A 23,357-nucleotide genomic window follows, 5' to 3' on the forward strand; every position below is an offset into this window, starting at 1 on the left:
CGTCTCCTGCACAGTCCTTAAACAACTTTCTATAATTATCATGTTTCAGTTCTCTTATCTCTGAATTTAACTTGTTCCTATATTTTACATAGTAGTTATAAAACTTAACATTATGGGGGTGTAATTTGCACTTCCTTGATGAGAGTTTTCGTATAATTTTAAAAGAGTTGACAAACTGGTCCACTGTGCTAGAGTGCTGGATCTTGTATTTGTAGATTGTACTAATGTGTTGTCATAACTAATTTAATACACCTCAGAGGCCATAATTGTAGATGACAAGGGCGAAAAAAAACGTTGCTTCTGAGCTAAGACTTTCTATTGGTGACATGTTCATTGGTGCGGTTTCACTCTGCCTACCTCCAGTCCCTCAAGTTGGTCATTAATTCATTTTAAATCGATAACTATTTAATTTTTGTAAAATTTACAGATTCATTTAATTAGTCAGTTGGAAATATATATTTTTATTTCGCGATTCTGGTAATTACTTTCTGTTCCTGTCTTTCTAAAAAAAGCTACCAATTACTTTATTTGTGCCAATGTTTTTTTTCACATTTTTTTAGTTTATAACAATAATGTAAACAAACAGACTTAACTACAATACATGGTGAAACAAACCTCTGACATGTGGTCTAACTTCATTTCATATGTACAATAGCTTCAACTTTCCAGAGAATAGACTTTGCATTGATAAGAGAATTTTGTGGCAAAACTGTGTTCATAAAGCTATTTCTGCTTTTTAAAGTCAAAAGTAGCACTACCATCCTAAATCTTTTATCCAGAGTTTAACTTATTTTAATATTATAATAATTACCTAATTTTTATGAATTAAATTTAAATAGACAATAGACTGTGTTTGTACAGTTCATAAATTACATTAGCATTAAAGATACAATATTACATAATTAGAGAGATAAAAAAACAATTGGGTTGTGTCAGTTATTACATTAGGTTTATGTCAACAGTTTTCCAAGATAAAAGTTTCATTTAATGAATAAAATGGGGGTTTTAAAAGCCAGTTCCTCAGTGTTTTCTTTATATATATATATGTGTTATTTTAGTTGAGGAAGAGTGATGTCTGCAGTGTAGCGAGTGTTATGTTGGTGTAAGTCACTGCCTCGGCTCAGGTTATCTCATGTGCCCAGGTTATTACATTGAGGATGTTGAGTGACACTACAGTTAGAATTGAGTGTTCAACAAAAGCAGCTCTACAACTGTCTCTAGGCTGTAACCCAGCTAGTGTTCTTATGCACTTCTTTTGTAAGATTAGGATTCTTTGTATATTTAATGAACTAGATATTCGAAGTAAAATGTTGAGAGTATTTTCTATTATTGTCAAAGTTTACTCAATATGACAGTGTTTAATAGTTTTCTGTAGTATTTTATAATCACTGTTTCCTTACTTTTCTACTAGACAGTGCACAACTGCAACGTTTCAAGTGGAACAGATTTTAGCATCAGATGCAATATCTTCTCATAAACTGACACATAATCAAGGACAATAGTAAGATTAAAATTGTACTACTCATTTGTGGACACTCTGTATTTTAAAAACATTCTTCGATTCTCCATACATATAATTAAAAATTGAGTGACAGGAATTGGATAGGGTGACAAAAACACTTTAAGTAAATAAACATGTATATATATTTCCACTGAAAATACTCTCTTTAAAGCAACTTGTAATATATGACTCAGTACTATTCTAGGTATTTTGTGCAAGGAAACAATTACGTAATGATCAAATAAAACCTACATGTAATCAGTCATTAAGATAAATACAGTAACATTAACTCAAATTAAATTAACTCTTTAAGTAGTAGATAAATTGAAAAAACTTATTTTAGTTGGCCCACAGTAGGTTGTATTAGGCCAATGAGGTGATAGGGTTCAAACGTAATGAATCGCTATTAAACATTACCTTATTATTTATGTAAAAAGATCATATCAATCATATAATGATTGAAGCATAGTAAAAATACTTTGTTACGCTTATACATTCATGACGATTCCTTCCCTCGTTTCTTTTCAGTGGGGGGGAGAGGGAAGAAGTAAAACCTTACATTCATGTATGTAAATTATGAGAATTGTGGGTTTAAATTTATTTCAACATAAGAAAAGAAACTATAAATTTTTCTGCATTTCAATTGTATGAAAATGTTAGAAAATTTGATTGTGCATTTGTAACAATTAACTGTGTTTTTATGCTACACATATTATTTCTGGATGTACTTAAAAGCTTGAATTTGTTAAACTTTTGAAACATGTTTACTTTATATAATCGATAAAAGTATAGAATCTTTGATAGTTAAGCAAACATAATTCACATTATGTGAAATAAAAATATTTTAAATATTTAACTGGCTTAGTAATTTTTAAAATTTGAATACTCTCAGTATTCATTACCTCTATGTAAATGTGACATCTGTACATTCTGGTCAAGCAATCTACACACCTTGTGCACATGTGCAAACATTCCTTCCATCCATATTCACCTTGAGACCTGACACAATATCTATGACAGATCCAACTTTTAAATATTTTACATCCTTAAATTAAGGAAACAGAAATTTTCTGGACATTTGCCATCTTTTAGTGGTACAAAAAATCAGTAGCATATTTTTGTATCACAGAACAATGGTAAATGTTCCGAAAATCCTGTTTCTTTCACAATCCTTCCATCATCAGAAACAACCAATTGCCAAACAGTTCCCTTTTAAATAACATTTCAATTTTAAATACAACTTGTTTCATTGAGAATTTTTGACTGTAAATTAACTTATAGTACTTTGGCCTAACCTTTTAGTTTGGTGACAAATTTCAAATGATTCTGAGTACAACTGAAACGTTTTTAGGAACTATGTAAAACTTTTTACAGTTTTAACACTTAAGACCATGTTTTTAACATACAAGTATTTTTTATAAATAATTTATGACGCAATAATTAATCTTTAGAATAAGACTAGTAGTATGGTATCTATAGATAAAGAGATTGTAAAAAAGAACAAGTAGCACACATCTAGGTTCGGCTACATATTAAACTCAGTCGAGTGCGCTTATTGCACTTACTGCAGTTCGGTGTAAGCGTTGGGGAGTGAGACAAAATAAACAGCAAAAGTTCTTCGCTTTAGATCTCTTATTCATTACATTTTGTTTGTATTAGTTCATTCAGAACACAAACCTCTACAAATTTACTTACCTAATCTTTTAGAAAATGTTACGTTTCTTGGTCTGTGAAGTAAAAGTAAATTTTCAAGAACCACACCTGTAATAACAAATTTGTTAGTTCAATGTGTTATAATTTGATTTTTATGTAACTTTACGTAAGGATAATATTTTCAATTGACTCCTTTAGAGTTGATGTAATGGGAAGATGAAGAGTCATGGATAATACAAACAGATGTATCATTTTTTATCTTCTATATTGGCAAGCAGATTTCACTTTGACATTAAAACATTCCAAAAATTATCAAGATCTTCAACAAGACTGTACAAGATCTTAAGTGTTAAAGCTGTACAAAATTTTACATAGTTCCTAAAAAAGTTTTATTTATACGCAAAAGTCAAATAAATTTGTCCCTAAACTAAGAAGTTAGGCCAAAGTACTGTAAGTTAATTTACAATAAACAATTCACAGACCAAGAAAAATGTAGATATCATTTTCATGGAAATTAGTTCAAAGTTAGGATATTTTTAAAAAACTCACGGAATGGTTGAGCTATTTTAAATCATTTATCCCCTAAAATTTAAATTCTCCACATAGAAACTTCTTTAAAAGCGACATTTTTTACCATCACTATTCTTCACCTATTGAAATAGGAAGTAAAAGTATTGCATCATTTAAAAGTTGTAATGAAAAAATAAAAATGTTTGAAAGTTTTTTTTTAAATTGGATGCTGAGTAATTCTTATTATTCAGTACAAGAGATTTATCATATAATGGACTGAAAAATGAATTTAGAACAAACAAAGCTAAAAAGTGTTTTGTAGTGGGGATTTCTCAAAACATTTTACTTGGTTTTGGACTTGAGAACTGTGAAGTAAAAATAAACTTTCAAGAACCATGCCTATAATAACAAATTTTTTAGTTCAATGAGTTATAAGTTCATTATCCATCCATATTTAGGCTCATTTATGAAATAAGTCTATTTAGGATTCAATACTCAATACTTTTAAAATGACTACTAACTGCCATTTTACAATAATTGTTTATTTAAATCTAGTATTATTCACACGAAACAATATGTAATAATGTAATGGACACATAGATAAGTCATTTTTATGTAACTTTATGTAAGGACAATATATTTCATTGACTCCTTTAGAGTTGATGTAATGGGAAGATGAAGAGTCATGGATAATACAAACAGATGTATCATTTTATCTTCTATATTGGTGAGCAGATTTCACTTTGACATTAAAATATTCAAAAATTGTCAATATCTTCAAGACTGCTGTAACACCCTGTATATTGACAGTACATTCTAAATAGAACCAAATCAGAAACCGATAAAAAAATATTTAAAAAAAAAAACGATATAAAAATTTATATTCGTTTCTGATCTTAACAAGACAGTGACCACATATTTATTATTGTTGTGTTTTATTATTTTAGAAACTAAACTTGTTCATTTTAATAGGACCTTAAAGAACTAAAAAAAAACAATTATGGGACAGTCCAAACTTTTTTACTATAGTCAGAACTGTTTTTTATAATTTTTTATTATAATCATTATGGAACTGTTAATTGTTCCTCAAAGTTTTGGATCATATTTAGTTCACACCCTAAATTAGTTCTTTAATCATTATTTTACTTATCTTTAATTGTAATGTTGAATAATTAATGGCATTGTTTTGTACCAACAGGTTCCACCATTCTACAGAGAAATACTGCTTTAATCTAAAGTATTATTAGGCTGTTATGTCTCTAACTACAACAGTATCTGCTAAAGACACAGCTGGAAACTATAACCTTCACAGCAAATAAATATCACTTCAAAAACAACAGTAGACTAGTAGATTAAATAACAAATATTGTGTAATACTGACAATTACTTACAGACTAAATTATTAGGACAATTTCAATTATCTTCTTATTCAAAGAAACTACTCTATCCTAAAAACTAATAATACTTAGAACCATGTTATGGTTTTACTTGGAAACACAATAAAATTCGTTTTTGCTTTTGTGCCAGAAAAGGTGACCATTGCCGAAATAAGTGTTTTACATTCTCATATTTCAACCTCCATGCAATCTGTTATTATAATGAACAACTAGTGATCGGTTAGGTCAGACTAAACAAGGATAAACTATTCAAACTGAAGTTGATGGTTTTGGGTCGATTTGGTTTGTCTGGGTATATACGATTGAATCAATGTTGAATTTTTGGATTTCAATTTTTTGACAGAAGCTTAAACATGATTAGCATCAATAAAAATATGGCATTGTCTCAAACTTATGATTGTGTCTCGACTAGTTTTGGTGTGTATTGTATTACAGAGGCCAATTACAAGGGAAAAAGGCAAATATAATCGTGTTTATAAAGAGTTCTTACAATCATGATTTCAGTCTATGACCATTTTTATTCTGATCATTTAAGAGCTATAGTAAAATAACCTTATGTTTTAGGTTTTTTTACTAAAAAAACAATGTTAAGTTTCATACAGTTTTAAGGCCTTATTTTCAGTTGTATAATTCTGTATAGTTATAGATGTATCATTATAAAGATATTATTAATACACATCCAAAGTCTTTTTCTTTTTTCAATATTTTCATGCATTATCAGGAAAAAAACATAGTCAATAGTCAATAGTCATAATCTTTATTTACAATTTCTTTATAGCGAAATGTACATCTCGTCAAGAGATACGAAGTTTATAGTACAAAATGGAAATAGGTCCATTTCAAGTTTCGGTCTTGCTTCAGTCATCTTGTTTTCAAAAATTAATTCCCTTCATTGAATAATATAATGGTCGCTCCATCAGCCATGTCTTGTCAGAAGGCGTTTCAGTTGTTGGCCGTTGAGGATTTTTCAGATTTGTTGGAAGTGAGTTGAAAGACTTTTCCGTCCGATATATAATGGTTTTTCTGCTGTATTTGTGTGGTGCGGATGCCGCTGGAAAGATGAATAGTCTGCTGCTCTCCGTGTTGTATGTAGGAGCGTGAATATGTTTTCTTCCTGTGGTAAGCTCTGGCATGGTCTGTGGTAGGACAACTACTGAGTAAATGTAAAGGGCAATGACAGTCATAATCCTCAGTGATTTGAAGGCATATCTACTACAAACTCTCTGTTGGAGTGAGGTTCGGCGAGTGCTCTTTATAGCTTTTTTCTGTTGCAACCAGTATTCTGTCAAGGTTCTGTTGTGAAGTTCCTCCCCATCATAGTCAAGGCCCATATCTTAAGTGAGATTCTACACCAGCGCATGGTATTGCAGCTTTTGCAGCCTCTTCTCCAGCTATCCACATTATTCTTCTCACAACAAAAAGTCCAGGTTCCCAAGTTTTTTTGCTCCAATGTATACATCAAGTTCAGTCCCAGGAAAGATTGGTGTCTATTGTCATGCCCCAATAATTTTAGAATGATTTTCTACAAGATGTGTTGGGGAACCTTCTGGGATCTGTTCATGTCCTTCTTACTGAGAATTTTAGCTGAAGTGGTTTTGACGGTATTGGATTGCCAAGTCATTTTGTATGACAGTATTGTAAAAAGGAAAGGCTTTTCCAGTTTGATGTAGTGATTGTTGAGTGTAGTCCCTGACGCTGTGTCATGTTGAATAAGAAGTGTTAGTTGTCATCTGCGTACATAATGGGGATGATGTTGTTGTTGGTTAATGAAGTCATTAAAGTCATTGGTAATCAGCACAAAACAAGACAGGACCCAAGACTGAACCCAGGCACCCCTCGAAGTTATTGGCAGAGTTTGGGGACCTAAAAAAAGTACTGCACCACGATTTATTATTTATGGTTCTATGGATTTCCACAATCTGGCTGCGATCTGCTAGACTAGCTTCGCCACCCAATGCCCTTAGATTTGCCTATGGAAGCCTAGAATTGATAGTTTCTTCACCAATCAAATCGATTGCCCTAAGCAATCGAATGCTTTGCTGTAGTCTTAAAAGGATGGCCTGAGACAAACTTATTAATCTTCTAGTTTGGTCTGTGATATGTTTTCTACTAAGCTTGTCATTGCCAGTGATGGTTGGATCTTCCCTTCAAGCATCCATGTTGGCAATTTGATAGTCAGTTCTTGTTTCTTGCAATGGTGTTGTACCAATCCTTTTTAGTGCAATTTTTTTCTATAATATTTGAGGAAAGGAGAGATTAAAGGGAATTGGGTCGAAAATTTTTCAAGTTTGGTTTTTTGATCCCTTCTTGGTGCTTTGGGTAGTACTTTAGAGAGTTTTAAGTTTTGAAGGGAAGTGACCCATTATCAACGATTTGTTTAATTAATTGATGACTGTGGGGCTTGCTAATTGGTATTGCACAATGCTTGACTTGCCTATGAATGGGGGGGGGGAACTATCATCAATGCCACATGACAGTTTTAGGTTTTAATGTCCTGTAATTACAGACAGTACTTCATTTTGTGTGGTGGGGCGCCATGGATAGTTGTGGGTTCGTGATTATTGGATATTTACAGTGGGCAGTGGTGGACTGGAACAGTATTTTAATTTTTAATTTTGGAGAGCCAACTGTGCGATTGTTGATGAAGAAGTGATATCTGCTAACCACGGGCAGAAATAAGCTGTTTAAGTGCTCTTGCAATTACCATCGGGCTGTCTTCTATTTTTCCATCAATATCTAGCTGTCTAAGTGTGTCATCATACTTTTTTTTGCCTGTTTTTTGCTCCACTGATGATGCTCACAGAGTGCCTTAGATTATTGTCAGAGCTGGGCTATTTGCTCATATGCAGCAGCTCGCACTGAGTTCACCTAAGTTTTAGGGTTCATAAGTTTTCTTTTTTTGTTTCATTGGTGTCTCTTGTCAAGTTCCACTATCCAGTCAGTTTCATATCTGTACAAGCCCTTAACGGAAATCTTCTTTAAGTGTGTTTAACTTCAGGGTTCATTCTCGGAACAACTTGAGTTTGGCTTCCCTCTAGGCCTTGATTTTGATAGGGGACATGCCAAATGTCTAATGCTCTCCTTACAAATGGCATGAAATGAGTTATATGCTTCTTCAGCATCTTGGGCATTGTGTGTACCACTGTCCCAGCTTTCTGTGATAAGTTTTTTTCCATTTTTATGAATTATCTAGGTTTTCGCTTGCTGAAATTCCTCTTGAAGGAGTTTTCACTGTTTTTTAAACTTATTCCCTTCATACTGCACCTTGCAGAGTTTGCCAATAGACAATAGACAATAAACTTTATTTGACATGTTCTTTTGAGAACCGTACATAGCGTCAGTTATACAGGTTAATAAGGTAACAATTTTTAGGCCTGTTTGTAAATTCTTCTTCTGTGTAAAAAAGGTCTCTCTTGGAGCCACAGAGTCAGTTGTTTCTTGAACGCGGTGAGGTGGTTGGTTCTTTAAGTGCTCTTGAAGGTGTGTTGAAGTAGGCGGCTCCTTTATAGGTAGGGTTTCCTCTTGTATAGGCTCAGGTGGTGTGGGGGCAATGCGAAGTGCCCGAGGCATGTTCTAGTGTTGTGCTTGGTGCAGATCTGAGTGTCTTGGCTGTGATGTTTTTTACAGTGTGGGAAGATTACTTCTCTTATGTAGAGTGATACGGACTGTCAAATATTTTAAAATTTTTGAAGTGTTCACATGCAAGCTGACACGGTAGTTAAGGCCTGCGATGCCATCCTAATTGCCCTCTTCTGGTTTGATCAGAACTCTCTCAATGTTGGTTTTGGATGTTTCCTCCCCCAAATTGGCGAATGCCATATCTCAGTGTTGTGATTCGATAGGAGAGGGCCAAAGTAAGCTACCTTGGGCCGTGTCTGTGCCACTTTTTTTGTTTTATTCTACGTAAAACAATGCATTTCCTGCAGATAGTTTTTTTGCACAGTTGATCTATTTTGTGGGCTTCCATGGACAGTTTATCTATCATCAATTATGATACCAAGGGTGTACTGGTGGTTGGTTATTTTATTTTCTAGGTCTGGGAGCGTCAAGTTAAGGTTCTCTGCGTATATTGCTGAAGGTCATCTGAACTGTGTTTTTATTATTTAAGACAAGGGTCCATGTTCTTGGTACAGAATAGTTTTGTTTGTTATTAAATGAAAGTGGCAGATGTTTTGTTCTCTTGGGAGTATTGCTAATTGATTTATTTGCTATTGTTAGTGCTGTGTCGTCTGCATACATACGTATGACAGATGTACTCCTATAGCCAGTTGGGCATGTCATTTGTAAGTAGGAGGAACCAAGACTAAGGCCCCCAGAACCGATCCTTGTGGTACGCCCCTTTGTGTGTTTTGACAGTGGTTTTTGATTGACATTTACTGTAGTATGTTGTTTTCAGTGTAATTTTACTTCCACAATAACATTCTTTCTAATCAGACCCCCCCCCTCAGGTAGGCTAACGGAACCAGCTTTGGAGCTTTTCCTCTTAATACCAAGGGTTTTCCTATTTTTTGGAGTAGTAGTTTCGTGAGTGTTTAGAGGCAATCAAAAGCCTTACTGAAGTCTAGTGAAGAGGCAGGGTTGCTGTGCGAGCCTTCTTCCAGTTGATACTATAGATGTGATTCTATGAATTGTAATTAAGGCTGTGGATGTTGATCTGCCCTTGTAGGAATTCCGTGTTGTCGGTAATTAAGAAAGTTTGTTTTTCCTCAAGGTAGTTTTAGGAGTCTGTGTAAGACAACCTTTTTCTAAAATTTTTGTAAAAGTAGAAATTGAGTGAAAAAGGGTCGATAGCTGTTTGTGTCATTATGTGGTGACCGGGGCTTTGTACTTTGGGTAAGACTTTAGAATACCGTAATTTTTAATTGGTTGGGGAAAATTCCTTGATGAAAGAGATTTATGTTAGTTATAAGGAGTGAGTGGGTCTATAACCAGTTCGTTTTTTACATGCTTTTACAAGTTTTAGTTAGCTGGATATGTGATCTGCTCCAGATGATGGTTTTTGGTTTTAGGGGAGTCTAATGATTTTTAAGATTTCATATTGTTGTTGGCTGGTTTGAAGTGTAAAGTTCTTGCTTTATAGGTGGAGGTGGTTCATGAGTCATCTAGGTCTGGGTTCGGATTAAAGATCAGATAGTTTTATTGGAGTTGTTCTGTTTGGCCCACAGATATGAGAAATAATGTGTTGAAACAGTTTTGCCACTTCTGCTGGTTGTGTTATAATGGTGTTGTCCATGAGGAAGGAGCAATTCTGTGTTGGTTGTCAGTTTTAGCCTTTACGCTGTTTATTTTGTACCACTTGCCATAAACGCATCTGGACTGTTGGTCCAGCTTTGTTTATAATAATTCTGCCTTAACTGTATTCTTTACAGTAGCGATTTTTAGTTTTAGTGACGTTAACACTTTATTTCCCTTGCAGCCGTCTCCCTTTTTGTCTTCTGCTCTTCCTGATGCATATGGTTCCTTTTCCAAATGCTTTTATGTATTTCACTTTTTAAATTTTGGCACATTCCTGTGTCCCCATGCACTGCCTTAAGCCATTGTTATGTCAGGTTGGCCGCAGGGTTTTTAATGGGGCAGGGTTTTCATCTTAGAATAGATTGTGTTGATAGTGTGGAAGGTGGTCATACAAGGGAGTCGTTTTATGTCCCCCTCTTGAAGCATGGGAGGAATGACCCAGTTTTTGGGTTTGGCAGTCCTGGATTTGAAAAGTTTCTATTGTTTTCTTGCTGAAAATGTCCTTTTTCATTATCCTCTTTGAAGCTTTCCTTTTTAATATTTTGATGTTATATTTGTGGCTGATATGGGCTGTATGGTCAGAAAGTCCGGGGATGAGCATAAACGCGATGTCGATGTGTTTATCAATTGTTTGGTCAATAGTTAGTGCATATCCAGGTCTATTCGATTTAGAGGTATCCTCAGGTGAATGACGTGTGATGGATGGTAGTTGGGGCCGGTATGTTCGGATAATCCGCTTTTGTTATGATACTAGTAGCTAATATTGTCCTCAGGTACATTCTGTTGCAGATGAACGAGTCAATTGATTGTTGCAGTGATTACTGGTCGTTCTTGTTGCAGGAGTGGGTACGACCCGCTTGATGCCCAAAATGTTGATAGTTCTTCTTTCAAATTAAGTCTGTCTATCTTGGTTTGCTGTCAATCTATTAAAATTTAACGGTCACCGCATTACAATAATTTGTCTTGCATTCTGCCCGAGATGTTGAAAGAATCTGGACACATGACATGACACCTGACACTGGAGCGATGTTCTTAACTTTAGTTGTGAATGGAACGTGTGTAAAAAATGTGTATCCAAATTATGAGTGCTTGAATGGTTATTAGGAATTTAAGCTCTTTCATAACCAAATACCACTATCGAGCTACTTGCAGTTCACAAGTTGACTGGCCTTGAAACCAAGTGCCATAAGGTGATGCAATAGATTTTTTTATTTGTGTTTGGAAAATATTTTTCTCATATTACATTCATTGTTTTTTAAGGTAAGTTCCCTGAATGCAGAAAAAAGTGAACAATTTTTCATCACTCCATATGAAATTACAAGCATCTGAAGTTGGAAATTTAGGTAATTTTGGAATCGGGCTAAAATAAATAACAGCTGTTTGAAGATAAAAATGTGAAATTCTGTTAATAAGTATGTAAATGTTTCAGGGACTGACTTTTTTCATTTATAACTTAAGGATGTTACAAATATATTAAATTAAATATAATTTAAGAAAAATACATGGTTTTTCTCAAAGAAACTCAATGTTTTCTTTTTTAAATTAAAAAGCCGCTATTATTTAGGCCTGATTAAAAAAAGGAATAATTGTGATTTTTTTGGTCAAATTGTATTCGGTAGGAATTATCTCAAAAGGCTATGAATTTAACATAAAAACATTTTTCCAGACACAAAATCAGTTGCACCACATAATATTGAAATATCGTCAGAAAATATCGTTGCACAGATACTGCACAAAATTAAAAAATAATTGAACTGAAATTGTTCATGGCCTGAAATTCTTCAGTCTTTTCTATCTAATGTTTGATAGATTATAAAATAGAAAATAATATATAATTTTTGTTATTATCGTTATTTAAAAAAGACATGATTTGTAATATTGTAATTTAAAACACAATTTTGAATCACATTTCTTTTATTTACAGGAAAATAATGACCTTTTCATGTGAACAAGTTTATCATTTCTCGATTAGATTTGTTAGTTCTTAAAAAAATACAGTTCATTATTCGTTTAATGTATCAAATGTTTCTCAGCCTGTAATATAACACAGTTCTAGTTAAATGTTAGACACCCTTCGTAGACTCTGTCTGAACAGATTTGACTACTTCACTGTTTGTTCGAAAGTTAATTTTCAAGTTTTAATATTTTTTTACTGACAGATTGTTTTCTGACCCCAATCATCTTTACTTCTCGAAAGTGTGTATATACTATTAACACATACATAATGTATATGCATACTTTCCACATATCCTAAAATAGTATATAATTAATTCCCCATAAATTTCATTTGTGATCAACCATTGCTTCTTTACTAATTGAAACTCAGTGTTAAATTAAATGAAGGGCATGAAATCACTGCTGGGTGGACAGCAAGAGATATTATGGGCAGTTTAAGATTTTTAAACATAAATTTTAAATAAATATGGATTTAAACTAAATATGTTTTGAACAAAGTGATTCTGAAAAATGAACCTACATCTACATAGTGATAATGAGTGAATCTCAGACCTGGGGATGCAGTTGTTAAAGCAATCAGGAGATTAGGTTTAAATGTTTTGAAAATTCATTTTAGATGTTGTGTTTTGACACTTCACAACTTTAAAAATCACATTCAGTTGTATTCTTAGCCCGTTTATTGGTCTGAAACACATTTTCTTCACATTGTTTTCCTTGTCTTATCAAGACCTTTAACACGAGTTAACACGTGACTGTTTTCCCAATTGCACCATTTTGAGTTGCACTTCCTCTCTCTATTTGTCAGAAAATGAGTTTAAAACCACAAAAGTGGGTTCTACAACTTTGCCTCCCCCTCACAATAAATCTGCCTCAGAGCAGACTGCAGTGTCTCAAAGTATACAATTAGGTATGGCTGGCGGATGTGTAACTCCCTCTCAATCATCTTACAATATAATACTTTGTGTACAATATTTTTGCTAATACACCTGAAATCTGATAATTTAAGATTGTTGCACACTTTGTGTAAGTGTTTGGACAGTAAAGATATTTCTATTGATGACCATGGACTTGATTGTTATCATTATCATTCTGTAAGTCAAGAGTCAAGGTTATGGATCAACTACTATTAGCCTTTGGCCTACTTGGGATTGGCTAGAGGCCAAATCTTCACATGTATTACCGTTCAACTCTGGCAAACACTGAAGTGATATCGAATAATCGAACGATTTTCATAAAGTTATTATTTAAAAATAAGCACAATATTCTAATAATATTATGCAGATAGTAATAATTTTGAACCATCTCAATTCACAAACATAATAAAGAAAATGTGTTTAAATTTCATAATAATTGAGCAACATGTATAGAAGAGAAAATTGAAAAGCACTGATAAATACATGAATCATGCAATTTGAAATTTACCACAATCTTTCCTATCTTGCTGGTTCTCAAACTTTGGATTACAAACTGTTCTAGAGCATGTGCTTTTATACTTTTACAGCCAGCAAAAGTTGGTATATGTTTTACATATATGAACTATTCTACAACTTGGCATTACAATTAATGAAAATATTGGTGTTTTTATTTTTTCAAGTTATATTTGTAGAAATTTAATATATGTTTAAAAAAATATTTGTTACAACCTTATGTCAGTGGTTTTACAGATGCAGAATTGTGAATGGTAAATAAGAGATGAATCTGCTGTCAAGATAATGTTACAAATTTTAATTTTATTTATGTTTAGTTTGCCAATAGTTATGAGAATAGCTCAAATTTGGTAGCTAACGAATTAACAGAGAAAAAGGCTTACCTCCTTCCCCTACCTCGCACTAAACACATTACTTTGCCATATTACCTGAGGATAATAACTGTAACTGAACATTTAACTGCACACAATCAATAACAAATAACATAAATTATATTTTAGCACCTTAATTCTAGTAAAGGCATGAATTTCACAAATAAAATTTTAATTCACAACACCAATAGTTACAGTAACATAGCCGTGATAATGATAATTTAAATGCAATACCTGGTACGATTAGTTCAGTAGACACCGATATTTACAATGTTACACTAACACACTCTTTCTAACACGAGAGAATGGTGGAACCTTGACTTTGGCTGTGAAATTGTGAACTATTCCACAGTTACATAGCCAGGTACTGTAATATCTATCACAACAATACTGTATATGTTCGGCTCAGGGTTATCTTTACTGACAATCTAATATTTTATTATTACGAAATCAAGCAACATTGGTAACTGGTTCATTATAATAATGCAGAAGATAATTATCAAGTACAATTAACATTTACAAACATCAAGTCATGGTGAAAGTTCGCTAGCGTAATATCACATTTTCAAACATATAATTAAATAATACTTTAATTGACTTTAAATAGTGTAATTTTAACTTCAAATTCTCTTGAAAAGGGGGTTATAAAAGTGATTTGATTATAAGCTCTCTTTATTTAAAGGAGGGACCCGTTTAATTTTAGTCTCATCCTGCCCATCCTCAGGCCTGAGCAAGGACCTCATCTGACAGAATAAGGAGCAGGAAACTTGTAATACATGTAACTCAGATTCGAGTATGAGGCTTGTGGCCTCCAAGTCTCCTTCTAAATTCCATCAAGAAAATAATCTTTTATGCTTATAAATGCATTTTTAACATTTACAAATAAAATTGTTTCGATCTTTGATAAAATAAGTAACATAATTTGTACAAAAATATTAAAATATAATATATATATATAGTCTGGAATCTTAAAATAAATCACAGCCAACAAGTGACTAGATTGTTGTGAAACTTAAAGCGAGACAAGTAATACACTAGGTATTTATTTTTTTAGTGAAATTTATAAAAATAATCACTAAACAGGTGGTTCAAATTGTGCAACTACTGTAATAACATGTAGGAACTGTTTCCATGGAGGATTGATTTATTTCAGCTAGGGAAAAAACAAAGTAAGTTCAATTAGTCGATGAAGAAATTATAAATGTTAATTTTTTTCTTCTGTGTTGTGTCTTGATTGAAATAAGCCAGGAAGTCATTGCACACAATTGTATCTCAGAGTTTCACTACTCGGTGCAACACCTTTTAACATTTGCATGAAATGGAAAAAACCAGTTTTTTTATTTAAAATCATATAGTTCTTCGCAAGAAATGGCCAATCAAAATTTTATGCTAAAATGATTATTTAAATTTCCAATTTATAAATTAATTAATTTTGGGATTTATTGAACATTCAAACTGTCCTTTTCATAAAAAAATAAAACTATAATATAAAATACAAAAAGATGTAAGCAATATTATTTATTTAAAAATTCAGCAGTAAATTATTAAGTAGACTAGTAAAGAACTTATTGGTTGATGAACTAATTTTTATTTGATAGAAATCTAATGAAATACAATAATAATATTTGACGCCAACTTTTGGACTTCTAACAACTTTTAAATATCTTCATTACAGTAAGTTGGCATTGCTGAGCAAATATATATAGTAGTATTTATTCATTTAGTCAAGAAATTGGTACTGTTGGTTTTATTTCAAGAACAATCCAAATTTTAACTATGATGCAAATGTGAGATGGAGAGAGTCTCAACTCCAACATCTCGGAGATCTCTAGAGTCCAGGACTTGTGCACCTTCTATTGATACAATTATAAAGAAACTATAAAATTGTAAATGGTAAAATATATCCTGTATCATCATATCATACAGATGGGATTGTTGTGCGCTTTTAGTTTGAATCAAGTAAATAGTTGTTAGTTTGAGATTAGTTTATACATGGCTTAGCTAATTTTATTAGAACATTGTACTAAAAACTTAACTTCCACAGAGGTATGAGTCCTACTTTGAGATATACAACAAAGTTATGAAAAGATACCACTTTACTAACAAACTACAAAGTGTGCTTTTTTGGGGTTCTTTCTCTAGGAAGAACTGATGTTTTTTATATTTTGATTTTAACTGTTTATCAGATATTGTAATTAATAAATTTCTTTATTCTTATCTCATAAAAACTTTAACAATGTCTATTACTTTTTAAATATTTTTTTTAATTCATTAATCGTACTTCTAAATTCTTCACACATTCTGCCTTTACATACTTTTATAGTATTAAATGTACTGATTCCAACCAATAAAAACAACTTCATAATGCATAGATGAAAATTAGCCAAGTGAGAACATGCCATAGTACAGAAAATGAAGGTGTATGAACGTTTACTCAATCAATCCTCCACAGAAGAACTGAGAGACTAGCCTAAGGTAACTGACACCGATACATGACACAAGCATCCTACTGCGCCACCTCCTCTTCGTCTATGATAGGCCGCGTGTCCGAGCTGGCACGCCGTGTACCTGGCGCACCGATGGAGCCCCATCGCATCTTGCCTCCCGAGCCGGACCCCAGCAGTACAGAGTACGATGTGGCGGAGTCGTTCTCCTTGCTGTGATGGATACCGTAGAGGAAGTACACCAGCAGACCTGTGACACAGTCCCATACTTGCTTGACTCTTATTGTGTTCTTTGTGACTCCTATCTTCTTCATTTAATAGCCCCCAAAAATTTGTTCAAAACATTAAGCAAACGTAAAGTTCCATATCATTATTTGGGGTAACACCAGAATGATATAAGATCAAATATTTTAGACTGGAAACGAAAGAGGGAGCATTTCACGATTTACTTATGTAAATATTAACTCTTTGACTGCTTTTTTCATCTCATCTACAAGCAAGAGCATTAAAATTCACAAGTGGTTGGTATACATTTTTTTAATAGAAAACACGAATTTTTGAAATGTATCTGTATCAGAGATTTTTCTTTGTTGATTTTAAGAAAAATATGTATTTTCAAAAATATATGCTTAGTAATATTAAAGATAATGGTCATCATAATCAAAAAAAGTTTTTGCGGATACATAGTTTTAGTATCGTGCTTTAAAATAATTAAAAAGTAAAGACTCTGAAAATAATTTGGAAGACAAAGTGAAATATACGAGTAACTCACCAAAAGCCATCCAGATCATGAACCTCATCCAGGTGAGGGTGTTGAGGTGCACCATCAGTTGGATGTTGGAGAGGATGCTGATGGCAGGAATCGTTGGGACCAGCGGCACCGCGAACCCCAGACCATTCTTGTTCTGCTCGTGGGCATGTATTATAACCAAACCTGGCCAACAAGTGCACTTCCTCAATGTTAATTACAAGTAAATATAGAAACTTGACAATTGTTTCAGATCATGAACATTATCCAGGTGAGGGTGTTGAGGTGGATCATCAGATGTTGGTGAAATGGAGCTTAACTCAGTACTAACCCTGAATCAACCCTTCCCACCGTAGCTATGTTATGTAGTCACAATAAATAAGCTACACTTTCCTAAATGTTTTATGATGGCAGGCAATTAGTTCCAAAAATAATTGATAATACAGATATACAGTAAATCATATCAACATGAAAATAAAATTTATTATTAGAGACAAAAATTCCATATAATGGACAAGAGTGCTCAAGGCACACTGAGTTCACAAAATTAAAAAAGTCTCTTACACGTGCCACTGGCGACACACAGCCACTCCCCTACACACTCAACATGTGAGGATGGTCGGAGTGTGATGTAAATAAAAGTAATCTATTAGAAGCAAGCTGCAGTATACAAAGGACACCCTATAACAGTATCTACTCACAGGCACAAAGGACCGCGATGAAGAAGGCTGTGAGGAGGACAGACCACCAGGTGCCGTTGCGGGCGTCCTCACTGCCCCAGTGGAGGTGCAGACAGAGACCAGTGCCGAAGCAAGAGAACAGGAACACACTGGCACTGACGGCAGCTCCTGGCTCACACTTCCCGCAGACAGGCTCCAGCCAGGCGTAGTTCGGCTTGAGTCTACCGGCCGGACCCACTCCAAACTCTATCACCTGCCCCAAACGTTGTGTTCAATTATACCAAATCTTTATAGGTCATCTTCTTCTTAAAAATGTGCTCTTGAAAAGACCAATAAAATACTGTGGCTGTAACTTTTGTAGAATATCCGGCCCTAAGCAGTACCACAGTAGATCAGGTGACATTAAAGCTGAATATGGGGTTGATTATAGCACATGTATTGGAATTTTAAATTGAAAAGCTAAGCGTGTATTAATACGGTTTCTTTCAGTTTTATTTTTACACTAAAGACATGACTATCCAAATGCATTTTGTTGTCACAGTAAATTGACAATGACTTACATGTTGGTCAGTAAAGTGGCCGTTTGCTAATTAGTTTCTTATCATCCACACTATAGTAACTCAAATATTGAGTCACTCTCTTGAAATCTACGCGTATCTCTCGTCACAAGGACACACCAATCAGTATTGGTGACTAGCTCCTAAAAATAAAACTTTTTAGCTAAAGTATACTTTTTACTTTTTTTAGACTATAATTTTCCATACGTAAATAGCTTTTTGTCTCAATATTTAATAAATGTTTTTGTGAGAACCTCACTTTGGCAGTTTGATTTTGTTTTCACACAAAGAGCTATATTATGACATATTGTTTTTAATCTGAAGAAAACTGCACTTTTGTTTAAAGTTTTAACCTTTTGATTCCAAACCTGATATTCAATTTACTTATTACACTTTATAACTGACTGATAATGCTTTAATCATATCTGTTGTGTCATCTACAATATGTATATAATTTTAAACGGAGCAAGAAAAGTTATATATTTTCAATATACATTTTTTAGATATAATTCTAAAGAAATTTCACTTGTGATGGATTTCCAATTACTTTTATACATTTTCCTACTTTACTACCTAACAAGAGTGACCTAACCTTTCTAGAAATATTTCCTTACAATTATATAATATAGCAAATCACGGGTACAATAATCTGCAGGTGCTTTTACTCGCTAAGAAGTACTCTGCAGAGATCAAGCAAGATATAATTATATAATGACACACAATGTCAAAATTAGAGTTAAACAAAAAAAACCCAAAATTGACATCTTGATTCTGTGGATACAACGAGAAATAATGGAGAAGTACAATCAGACTATTTCAACTGAACTTACCCCCGAAGTAGGAGTGGCAGCTTCTGAAAGTGAACTGTCCTCTCGGAGCAGAGGAGTGATCTCTGGTCGGTACCTCAGGATTATCACCGAAGCACTGACGATGGTGTAGGCCAACAATGTACCGATTGACATGAACTCCACGAGTTTCTCCAAGTCAAAGAAAAGAGCAATCAGAGCGCTGCTCAAGCCCGAGACTGCCAAGTTGATCAGAGGAACCTGTCAGTAACAGACAACACAATGAGCAGAGGTGTGATCTCTGGTCGGTACCTCAGGATTATCACCGAAGCACTGACGATGGTGTAGGCCAGCAATGTACTGATTGACATGAACTCCACGAGTTTCTAAAAATGAAAGAGAAGAGCAATCAGAGCACTGCTCTAGCCCGAGACTGCCAAGTTGATCAGAGGAACCTGTCAGTAACAGACAACACAATGAGCAGAGGTGTGATCTCTGGTCGGTACCTCAGGATTATCACCGAAGCACTGACGATGGTGTTGGCCAGCAATGTACTGATTGACATGAACTCCACGAGTTTCTAAAAATCAAAGAGAAGAGCAATCAGAGCACTGCTCAAGCCCGAGACTGCCAAGTTGATTAGAAGAACCTGCAGTAACAGACCACATTGGATTTAAGTACGGCTTTGGACAGTCTTAGTCATGGTTTCATTTTACAAAAATTGTCTATGATGGGCATTGTGAGTATATCTCAAAAATGGTTTATATCATATCTGAAGGAGCGTTGGCAACTAGTCGAGATTAAGCATTTTGACCATGGAAGATTTTCAGTTCCCCTATTCTTACCTGTGATGAGGAGTGTCTCAGGGATCTGTTCTTGGCCCCTCCTCTTCATACTGTTCACAAATGATATTCCCATGCTTACTGATCCACTCAGTCATTCCATAATGTATGCTGATCATACTGTTTTCTTAACAGCAAATAAATCAATAGAAACTTTAGAAATAAGACACTTATATTAGTGTCAACTTAGCCCTGCAATACTGCCAAAACCACAATCTTGTTTTAAATGAAGACAAGACTAAGCCGCTCACCTTTGGCAATAAAATAAAATACATACCTGCAATATCTCAGCTACAGTCTGAAACATTAATAGAACATCTAGGAGTTAAATTCGATGATACTATGACATAGACTGCTCACATTGAAGAATTATGTAAGAAATTAAGTAGAGCACTTTTCGTAATAAGAACAAAAGCTATTAGCACCAATGAAACCGTCAAAATTGCCTATCATGCCATTTTTGGAAGCCACATTAGATATGGAATCCTTGTGTGGGATGCCATATAAGCAAAAATCTTGAATGTGTTCTACTTCTGCAAAAGCGAGCTCTAAGAGTTATGGCTGGTTTAAAACCCCGAGACAGCTGCAGACAAATTTTTAAAGAATGGAAGATACTGACAGTCATAATTTTAAATATTCAAGAAACTATCCTAAATACGATAGGAAGACACTTACAGCATAATGGAGATATGCACCACTAAAACACCAGGCATGGTAACAACTTCACTCTACCAAATCACTCCAGGACCTTTTGTGAGAAGAAAACTGCCTACATGGGGGCTAAATGTTACAACAGACTTCCTGATGAAATCAAAAGAGTGGAGACTAGAGTTATGAACAATAAACTGCATCGTAGGCTGTCGGAAAAACCTTTTTCTTATTTAAGGGGAGTTGAACGCAAAAATCGGTAAAAAAAATGTTTTTTCGCTTTTATTTTTTATTTTATTATTTGATTCTTTCTAAACAATTTACTGCAATCCCTACATAAAAATGGCTTTCCGTTGAGCTTCTATGATTTTTCAAATATAAGACTACGTAACAAATTTCGCATCAACTTTGCCCTCCGCCTCCTAACACCTGGTGCAAATACAGGTTAGCAGAAGTAAATAAAGAAGAAATTACCTACAATCACAAACATTCTCTACCTCAAGCTGTATTGACAGCAATAAAACCTACATACAGAGATTTGTCAAGATTAGATCTACTAAAAAAATGTTTTCACGGTAAAACCCAGAACGTGAACGAATCTTTCAACAATGTAGTGTGGAACCGAATCCCAAAAAATGTGTTTGTTGGAAGAGAGACTCTTGTATTAGGCGTTCATGATGCTGTTCTAACATTCAATGAAGGTAACATTGGAAGGCTCAAGGTTTTAAAGGAGTTAGGAATAAAAGACTGTGGCAAATACACTGTAAGCACATTGAAGAGCCTCGATGAAGTCAGGATGAGGAAGGCAGATCTGAAAGCAGAGTCAATGACTAAGGACGCAAGAATAAAGAAAAGGAGACAGTTATTAGGTGAGGAAGAGGAAATGGATGGTAGCTACTGTCCTGGAGGCTTCTAAAGATAATATAAACTTATGATTATTTTGATTTTTTGTTTTCCGCTGTTTTTGAAAATTACCGGTTTTTAATATATATGTACCTTTTTCTCAGAAACTATAAATGCTACACACATGAAATGTTTACAGATTATAAAGTAGCCTTTTAGAAGTATGTAGCTCTAGTTTTATCAAATTTCATCAATAAATAAATATTTAGAAAAATATTTTATCTTAAAATATAAAAATAAAAAATAACACAAATATAAAAAATTTTTTCTTTAGCTGTATCAATTATTTTACAAAGATTTTAGAGGTATAAATACAATATTATAACCTACACCTTGTGTAAAAATTTCAACTTCCTAACTGTTATGAGTTCTGAGAAAAAGGTACATAAAGTTACCTTATTTTAACATTGGGCCTTATGGACCGTTCAACTCCCCTTAAATGAACTTTTCAATAGAACTGAAATTTTTGACAATGTATCTTGACTAATACAAGTTGTTATTGTATTGTATTGTAATATATTGTACACTTTTGACACCACTTCAATTCTTGATGATATTGAAATAAAGTTCTCTCTCTCCCACTCCCATTCCCCCTCCTGTCTTTCTTACACAATATCTCTCCAATGGCCTGATATAGACTTAAAAGTTTTGCATGATAGTAACGAGAAAAACACAGAATAAATAAATTTATAAACAAACTCAGTACAATCATGTGACGTTTCAAAATGTCACATAGTAACACATGTAGCCTTGAATTTTCGCATGTAACTTCTGTGAATCCGGTTACCCGACACTTGATGTTGTGTACCCTAGTCTGTATAATTTAGGCCCTCTCAAGGCCATGTTTGATGCAATGGAGGTGGAAAGTTAATATCCCCAATCGGACATAACTCCTTAAGAAATCTTCAAAGAGCGGTATAAGATTTTTCATAAATGTTGGGTCCTTATAGCTTTGATATTTCTTCTGGCAGCTATGAAGTGAGCCTGAAACTGAACAAGACTTGCCAGAAATGGCTTTCAAAGAGTTTTTTGATAAAACCAAATTGATGTAAATTGGAACAGAAACCTCTATCTTACAAGGCTAAGGAACTTGATTTTGAATGCATTGGAAACAAAATTAAAACTCCATTAAGACATTAATGAATGTAGTGAAAGTACCTCAATATTTCCCATGTAAAAAGCAACATAAAGTCATGGATCAAGTACTTATGATAGACTTACTTGTGTAGTCTTGTTGACCTTGCCAAGAAAGGAGAAGATGAGCCCGTCGGCAGCCATGGCGTACATGCAGCGAGGCAGGGCGAACAAGGAGCCCAGCAGAGTGGTGGTCATACCACAGAGAGCTCCCACAGTCACTGCGTACTTGGCCCAGGGCAGCTGTAGGGTTGTGAAGACCTCGGGCAGAGCTGCTGTAGGGCTGATGGCCCAGTAGGGCACCATCAGGGTCAGGGCTCCGCTTACCAAGATGTAACCTGCACAAGACAAGGGCAGACCAAGTCTAACTCTCTTATATAATATATACAGTTCATACCTGAAAGATCTCGTAGTCTTGAAATAAAATGTTGCTATGTTCAATTTTATTTGTGTGACAGACTCCTTTCTTTACATTACCTTAGTAAATTAATGACAACATTGTGGTGTGTAAAGTTTAGAAGCTAGGTGAGATATGTGAATGTAGTTACATCAACAACTTTTTTAAT

At 34.1% G+C, this 23,357-nt stretch overlaps 1 protein-coding gene across 1 annotated transcript in view; it reads right to left on the minus strand.

The window, feature by feature from the left end:
- Positions 1-12,913: 12,913 nt before the first annotated feature.
- Positions 12,914-23,357, minus strand: part of LOC124367005 (cationic amino acid transporter 4) — a 30,315-nt gene continuing 19,871 nt past the window's right edge. Inside the window, exons 7-11 of the mRNA XM_046823665.1 lie at positions 22,879-23,129; positions 19,310-19,525; positions 17,944-18,175; positions 17,267-17,428; positions 12,914-16,744 (exon numbers count right to left, since the gene is read on the minus strand). Of these exons, the coding sequence (XP_046679621.1) occupies positions 16,557-16,744; positions 17,267-17,428; positions 17,944-18,175; positions 19,310-19,525; positions 22,879-23,129 (1,049 nt within the window). The 3' untranslated portion in view covers positions 12,914-16,556. The remainder of the gene's footprint in view (positions 16,745-17,266; positions 17,429-17,943; positions 18,176-19,309; positions 19,526-22,878; positions 23,130-23,357) is intronic.

This window comes from Homalodisca vitripennis, chromosome 7 (assembly GCF_021130785.1).
Source record: "Homalodisca vitripennis isolate AUS2020 chromosome 7, UT_GWSS_2.1, whole genome shotgun sequence".
Lineage (NCBI taxonomy): Eukaryota > Metazoa > Arthropoda > Insecta > Hemiptera > Cicadellidae > Homalodisca > Homalodisca vitripennis.